Source organism: Fukomys damarensis, unplaced genomic scaffold (genome assembly GCF_012274545.1).
Source record: "Fukomys damarensis isolate Sample0158 unplaced genomic scaffold, DMR_v1.0_HiC HiC_scaffold_18, whole genome shotgun sequence".
Classification (NCBI taxonomy): Eukaryota; Metazoa; Chordata; class Mammalia; order Rodentia; family Bathyergidae; genus Fukomys; species Fukomys damarensis.
This window is the reverse complement of record NW_022900930.1, coordinates 42,979,911-42,986,920: the sequence shown is the minus strand read 5'-3', so window position 1 is coordinate 42,986,920 and position 7,010 is coordinate 42,979,911. Positions and strand designations below refer to the sequence as shown.

Below are 7,010 nucleotides of genomic sequence, written 5' to 3'. Positions count from 1 at the left end.
GTGGTGGGCGGGGAACCCAGAGTCCCGCCCCGGCCCCGGGCTGGGGGCGTCGCTGCAGCGAGAGGTTAAGGCGTGAGAGCGGCCTGACCCAGACGCTCAGCTGGGAAAAGCACTGTCCCGCGGGACGCTCCGAGGAGCAGGTGGCCATCAGCGATCAAACCTTGAAGAGGGGTCCCTCGGAGCGGGACAGGGGGGCTTCCTCCTTGTGGAGTTAGAATTCCTTCTAAACTGAGAGTGTGGGCTCCAGCCTCGGCCCCCTCTCCCCCAGCCCAGACCTGTACAGCAGCCCCTGCTGCACAGGACTGGGAGCCCTGGTCCTGCCTGATGTGCCAAGTCGAGGTACCCCAGATTTTATATGCATCATAAGAAAAACGAGTTCCCTGATCATGTTTTGTATTCAGTGCATGTTGCAACCGTAATGGACTAGGAATATTGGGTTAAATAGAGTACATTGTTAATTTCACTTATTGCTTGGTACTTTTTAAATTTGTTAGGTTTTTTTTTTTGTATGGGGTTTCGAACCCAGGACCTTGAACTTGGCAGGCACGCGCAGTGACAGTGAACTATAGCTCTGGCCCTTAGTTGTGTGTGTGTGTGTGTGTGTGTGTGTGTGTGTCGTTTGTTTTGAGAGAGGGTCTCATTTTGCAGTTCAGGTTGGCTTTGAACTTGTTATGTAAAACAAACTGGCTTGGGGTTGGGATTACAGGCGTGCCCTTCCACGCTTGGCTTGGACAACCCAGATTTTAAAGACATGACAGAAAAGGTTAACTAGTCCCTGATCATACTGTAATGGACTGGGAATATTGAGTTAAATAAAGTATATTGTTTGATTTTTTTTTGTTTGTTTGTTTAGTTTTCTGAGACAGTCTCACTATGTGTTCCATCCTGGCCTTGAACTCACTATGTAGCCCAAGATGGCCTCCACTTTGTGGTGATCCTCCTGCCTCAGCTTCCAGAAGACTAGGATTGGAGTCCTCCATCACACCCGGTTTGAATTTCTGTTTTTAAGTGGCTTCTGGAAAATGTTAAACAACACATGTAGTTCCATTATATTTCTACTGCACAGCCTTCTTTAGGGGTTCCTTGTACCCTTCCAGCTACACCAAAGAAAGAAGGAGGGAGGTCTCCTGGGTGGGCAGCAGGCCTGGGAAGTGATGCCCAGGAACTACACAGAAGCAGGCTTCCTGGAACATCCAAAGTGGGGCCTTAGGGATCTCTACACTAGCTCCATCTCCACCTCCTCCCCCAGCCACAGAAGGAGATTGTTCCTGACGACAAGAACTCTCCTTCTAATACATTTTTGAGCTGGGCATGGTGGCTTATACCTGTAAAACCAGCACTCAGGAGGCTGAGGCAGGAGGATCGCTTCAAGTTCAAGGCCAGCCTGGGCTACACACTGAGTCCAAGACTAGCCTGAATTACACAGTGAAACCGTGTCTCAAGTCCCACTACCACCACCACCACCAAAAATGTATTTTTAAGCTAGATGTGTGGTACACACCTGAAATCCCAACACTCTGGGAGGCTGAGGGAGGAGGATGGAAAGTTCAAGCTCAACTTGGTCAATTTAGTGACTAGGTGAGATTTTGGTCTCAAAATAAAAAATTTTAAAAGGACTAAAAATGTAGCTTAGTGTGAAGACCCAGGGTTCAATCCTCAGTGCTACCACACACACACACACACACACACACACACACCCCACAGGACCCCTCCCTCACACACAGAGTATTTCTGGTTATGTGCACTGCAATCCTAGCTACTCAGGAGGCTGATGCAGGAGAATTGTGAGTTTGAGACCAGCCTCCATGACTAGGTGAGACCTATCTCAAAATAAGAAATAAAAAGTCTAGGGATGTGGCTCACTGGCAGAGTGCTTGCCTAGCATGTGTTAGACCCTGGGTTCAATTTCCCGGCATGCCCATAAAGTATTTCTGCTAATGAGTGGTATTGTATGAGAAGAGAATAGAGCGTGGAGAGTCCCCCTAGAGCAAGGGGCGCGGCCCTCTTACAGAATCCCAGAACCAAGGGTCTCAGCTTTTGCAGCATTTGGGGCCTTCTTCTGCAAGAGGACAGGCCCATGAGACCACAACCTGCCCAGGGTTGGAGCCTACGGTCCCCCACCACCACCCTGAGTAGCCCCAGGGAGGCCAGGGCTGCATCCTGGGCCCTAAACAGAACCAGGTTCTGGCTAAGGCCAGCAGGACCTGGGTCTCAGCTCCCAGGCAGCTGTTTGGAAAACATGTTTTCAAACAGGTCAGCTGCGAAAATGTGACAGTGTTAGGCCAAGTGTGTCAGACCAGGGGAGATCCCAGCCTGCCTGGGGGATGGGGAAGCATCTGAGAGGTGACCTAGAGAGCAGGGAGAGCTGAGTTCCAGGGCAGCCATGGCGCAAGCTGGTCCACTTCCCTCCAGATGCAGGAGATGTGCTGGCTGGATCAGATCAGCACTTTCCCTTCTCTGTGCTGCCCATGACTCCAGGGAATAATGGAAGTATGTGGGGTGTTCATAACCTTTTAAAAATCTTTTTCTTTTTTTTTCTTTTTTTTTCTTTTTTTTTTTAGGGTGGTACTGGGGATCAAACTCGGGACCCTGTGCTTGTGAGGCAGGTGGCAGCGCCGAGCTATATCCCTAGCCCCTGCTGTTTTGAGACTAGGTTTCAATATGTAGTCCAGGCTGGCTTTAAATTCACTATGTAGTCAAGGCTGGCCTCCAATTCTCTGTGATTCTCCTGCCTCAGCCTTCTGAGTGCTGGAACTACAGTTGTGTACAGCCAAGCCTGGCTCCAGACCTTACTTTTTGAGAACTTACAATACTTAAGGACTCAGTGTCCAGTCTGCCCCACTGCAAATATTTCCCACTCAACTGTGATCACATGCTGCCTGCAGCACTCTTGGGCCCGGTGACCTTGACGTTTTCCCTAACAGCCTGGGAACTCCATGTGGACAGGGCCATGCTGGCCTTGGCCCTGCTATGCTGCCAGTGCCCAGCACAGTGAAAGCTCAGTACCTGGTATGTGCCCATGTGCAGCCTGTTCCTCCCTCCCACCTCTTTGCTGCCCTGGCCTGCTGTAAGGACACTGAGCCAACACAGAGCTGCTCGCCTGTATCCCAGCAACCTGGAAGGCTGAGGCTGGAGGATCACAAGTTTGAGCCCAGCGCAGGCAACTAGTGACTAAGCGAGACATCGGCCTGGGCAATTTAGCAAGACCCTGTCTCAAAATAATACGAAAAGGTCTGGGAATGTAGCTCAGTGGTAAAGCGCTTGCCTGGCAAAGCTAGAGAGGACCTAGATTCAATCCCCAGTACGGCTAAATAAATATACAAATTTGAAAGTGCTGGTGGTACACACCTGTAATCCCAGCACTTTGGTAGGGTGAGGCAGGACAGCCTGGGCTACATAGCAAGGTCTTGTCTCCAAAAAAAAAATCAGATGAAAAGTGATTCTTATCTACTTTCCCTTTGTTTCAACCAGAGTAGCTGCAGACTCACCTAGGGGCTCCAGTCAGGCGCCAGCTCATCTGAGGTTCCTAACTTGGTGCCCCCCTGCACACCTTGTCAGGCACCCAATCTGTTCCCACCAGGTCAGGCCGGTCCCTTTCCCCCTAGTCTTCTTTCTGGTCCTCCTAGGAAATCTGTACCTCTCACACTTAACCAGCAGTCCCACGTTTATTCCCCCCAGGATGCCTTGCCAGGACCAAATCACCACCTTCTCCCCTGTCCTATGCTCTTGCTAGTGTGTGTGTGTGTGTGATAGGATCTCATTGTGTAGCCCAGGCCGGCTTGGAACTCGGGCTGATCCTCCTGCCTCAGCCTCCCAAATGCTGAGATCACGGGCATGTGCCACCACACCCAGGTCCACCCCAACTCTTACTTGAATCCTCTCACAGCCGCCCTTGGCCTGATGTCACTTGTCCCTCTTCCCCAGGACTGATGGTTCATAAAGGACAAACAGATTTGAGGGACCCAATGCAACCTTTTAATTTCCAAGCAAAGTGCCCCGTCCCAGCACGATCACACACATGGTGGAAAAGGAATGCCGGGGTCTGAGCAGGAACAAAACCCAGACCTGGGCAAAAATATATATATAATTATATCCACATACATATGTGGGGAGAAAGAAAGCTGGGGTGTGAGTAGGCAGGGCAGAGGGTGAGGAAAGCAGCGGGGGCCCCGGTAAGTTACATTCTGTAGAGCAGTGGGGGTGAGTGTGGATGGCGACACTGGGAGCCAGGATGGGTGTCCCAAGCCTGGCTTCTTGGTCCACTCTAGGGAGGCTCCAGGCCTGGACTTCCCGCCCCAGGGCAGGTGACAGGAGGCGGAGTCCTAGCGGCTCTGCTGAGGCTGGTGGTGGCACAGGTGGCATCACCACACTACACCAAGGCCTCCGGGAAGCCACAGGCTGCAGTGAGAGCTTCCAAGCTTGAGGCCAGCACAGCGAGGACAGGGCATGGTGGCAGGAGGGTGACCTCCTTGCTGGAGGCCCTGCCTGCTCCCACCAGTCAGAAAAGCGGGAGGCCCAGCTGGGTGGGCGTGCGCAAGGCTCTGGGCTGACCCCGCCCAGCTGCATGCTGCCCACTGGGCAGCAGGGTAACAGACTGACCGCTGGTTCCCCTTCTTTTCCTCATCCACTTTGGGACGTTTGTATGGGAGTGACAGGCAGGGCGTGGGCACATTCACAGCACTCTGTGTGTGGTGGAGTCCAGGCTGGGTTGGGCTGGGCAGTGGGGACCAGGGACAAAACAAGGACCCCTGGCTCGTTACAGGGCACAGCCCATGCCTCCCAGCCTGGCACTGCAGAGGCCCCGGCTCCGCTATCCCTGAGGAACGGAGCCCACCGCTTCCATCAACCTCCACCATGCCCAGCCCGCCAGGGGAAGAGGATGCGGCGGGGTCCGGGGCCCCATTCCAGAGCCCTGAAGCAGCAGGGGGTCCGTCACGGAGAGGGGCAGAGCAGTCAGAAGAGGGACGCCTTCTTCTTGAGCTCGTTCCGCTTCCACAGGGCCAGCTTGCTGAACTCTTCAGGAGACATGGCAAAGACCCTCGAGAAGTCCTCCGCGGACAGGTGCCTCTGTGGGGGGACACGCAGGCCGCTGAGGGGACGGAGGCTCACGTGGGGGCTGTGCTGAGTGATGAGGATACGCAGAGGCCTGATCTTCCTCCACAGGCTGGGGAGGGCCCCGTGGTCAGCCCCACAGCATCCCACAACAGGGGCCGGAAGTTGATGGCAGTCCCTGGAATGCAGGTAGGGGGTCCCACTGAACCCCCACAGCCATCCGGGGCCCCCTCCCTGCACACCTCAAGCCTCATCCGGTCCACTCCTGGAGGCAGCTTGGTTCTGCCCTTGTTGGTCACCACCAGCATTTCGTAGGGATAGATCTGGGGACAGGGAGGACCAGCTCAGGCTCGGAGTCTCTGTCCACGAAACCCCCTCTACTCCACAGGCCCCTGGTCAAGTGTAAAGGCCACCGGGGCTCATGCCGTGTCACCCCCCAGCTCCCCGACATCATCTCCGGGAGACCCAAGCACATTCAGCCTGCCTAGCTCACACCCACACCCCGCCCCGCTGGACAGTCGGGTCGGCGCCCTCACCTTCTGCTCCAGCACACAGGGCAGGGAGTTCCCCCGGTCCATCCTCCCCCTCTGGCCCTCTCCGTTCTGGGGAGACCAAAGCCGCAGTGAGCCAGAGTGGGGCAGGGGGACCTTCCCAGCCTTACCCTGGGCTCCTCGGGTCTTCGCCAGGCAATGCCATGGCCCCACACCCCCCTTCCCCTGCCTCTGCCAGCTGCCGGGCCCTGGCTGCTGGCACTCCGTCTGCTCCCCTCCCGGGGACACTCACCTGCAGGCCTGCGGGAGACAAGAGCCATTGTTCAGAGCCAGCGCCAAGGTTGGCGAGCTTCAAAACCCACCAACTCAGCCACGGACCTCGCACAGACCCCTGCCCGCATCCAACACCGGCTGCGCGGGGAGCCTGCGGACGCCCCTCTCCTGGCTCCCCACAACACTGGCCCCGATTCTCACCTGGGCTCCCCGTCTCCCTCTCCGATGGGCTGAAGTCTGTGGACTGTAGCTAGGAAGGCACACAGGGGTCAGCGGGAGCTGAGGACAGTCCTCGCCCTCGCCCTCACTCTGACGGCCTCTCCGCGCCTGGGGATGCCCACGCACCCGCTTCCACCGGGCCGGGAGCCCTGGTGTGGAGACCTTACCCGGCTCAGAGCGGTCCTGCCGTAGGAGGGGAGAGAAGAAGACTTGGATGTTCCCGGGTGCAAGGCTGCAAGAGAGCGAGAGGACTCAGCCTCCGTCCCTAGGACCCTGACAATTGTTTGTTTGTTTTTTGTGGTACCAGGGATCGAACTCAGGACCTTGCGCTTGAGAGGCAGGCAGCAGCACCACCGAGCCAAATCTATGGCTCCCGGCCCTGACAATTGCTCCTGAGAGGGCTGTCTAGCTGGCCTTGCCCCGCCAGAGCAGGGAAACAAGGTGGAAGTTGAGGGAACCCTGGGGGCTTGGGCTGGGTTCCAGCTCCTACCCCACTGCCTTCAGCAAGTGCCACCATGCTGGCGATTGATTCTCTTGGTTTTTTTTTGGAGGCAAGTTCTCACTATGTAGTTCAGGCTGGCCTTAAACTCACTCTGTAGCCCAAGCCATCACCCTGCCTCAGCTTCGTGGGCTCCTTGGGTCTTTCCATTGCTGGCTCATGCAGGGGCTTCTGAACTGTCTAGAATGCCTTCCTTTTTCTAATTAGTACTAAAATCCACAGCCAAATTTGAGGCTCACAATCATCTCTCAGTGGCTAGCCTCTGACATATATACATAAATCCTCAGTCTAATAAAAAAGAAAAACTGAATTAAGCCAGGCATGGTGGCGCACGCCTGTAATCCCAGCACTTGGGAGGCTTGAGACAGGAGGATCGCTGTGAGTTCAAGACCAGCCTGGGCTACATACTGAGTTCCAGGTCAGTCTCAACAACATAGTGAGACCCTGTCTCAAAAAACCAAAAAAAAAAAAAAAAA

General features: G+C 55.1%; 1 protein-coding gene across 1 annotated transcript in view; it reads right to left on the bottom strand.

The window, feature by feature from the left end:
* Positions 1–3,952: 3,952 nt before the first annotated feature.
* Dmtn (dematin actin binding protein) overlaps positions 3,953–7,010 on the bottom strand; it is a 20,946-nt gene continuing 17,888 nt past the window's right edge. The window contains exons 12-17 of the mRNA XM_033765557.1: positions 6,203–6,267; positions 6,018–6,066; positions 5,836–5,843; positions 5,589–5,654; positions 5,295–5,375; positions 3,953–5,067 (exon numbers count right to left, since the gene is read on the bottom strand). Of these exons, the coding sequence (XP_033621448.1) occupies positions 4,954–5,067; positions 5,295–5,375; positions 5,589–5,654; positions 5,836–5,843; positions 6,018–6,066; positions 6,203–6,267 (383 nt within the window). The 3' untranslated portion in view covers positions 3,953–4,953. The remainder of the gene's footprint in view (positions 5,068–5,294; positions 5,376–5,588; positions 5,655–5,835; positions 5,844–6,017; positions 6,067–6,202; positions 6,268–7,010) is intronic.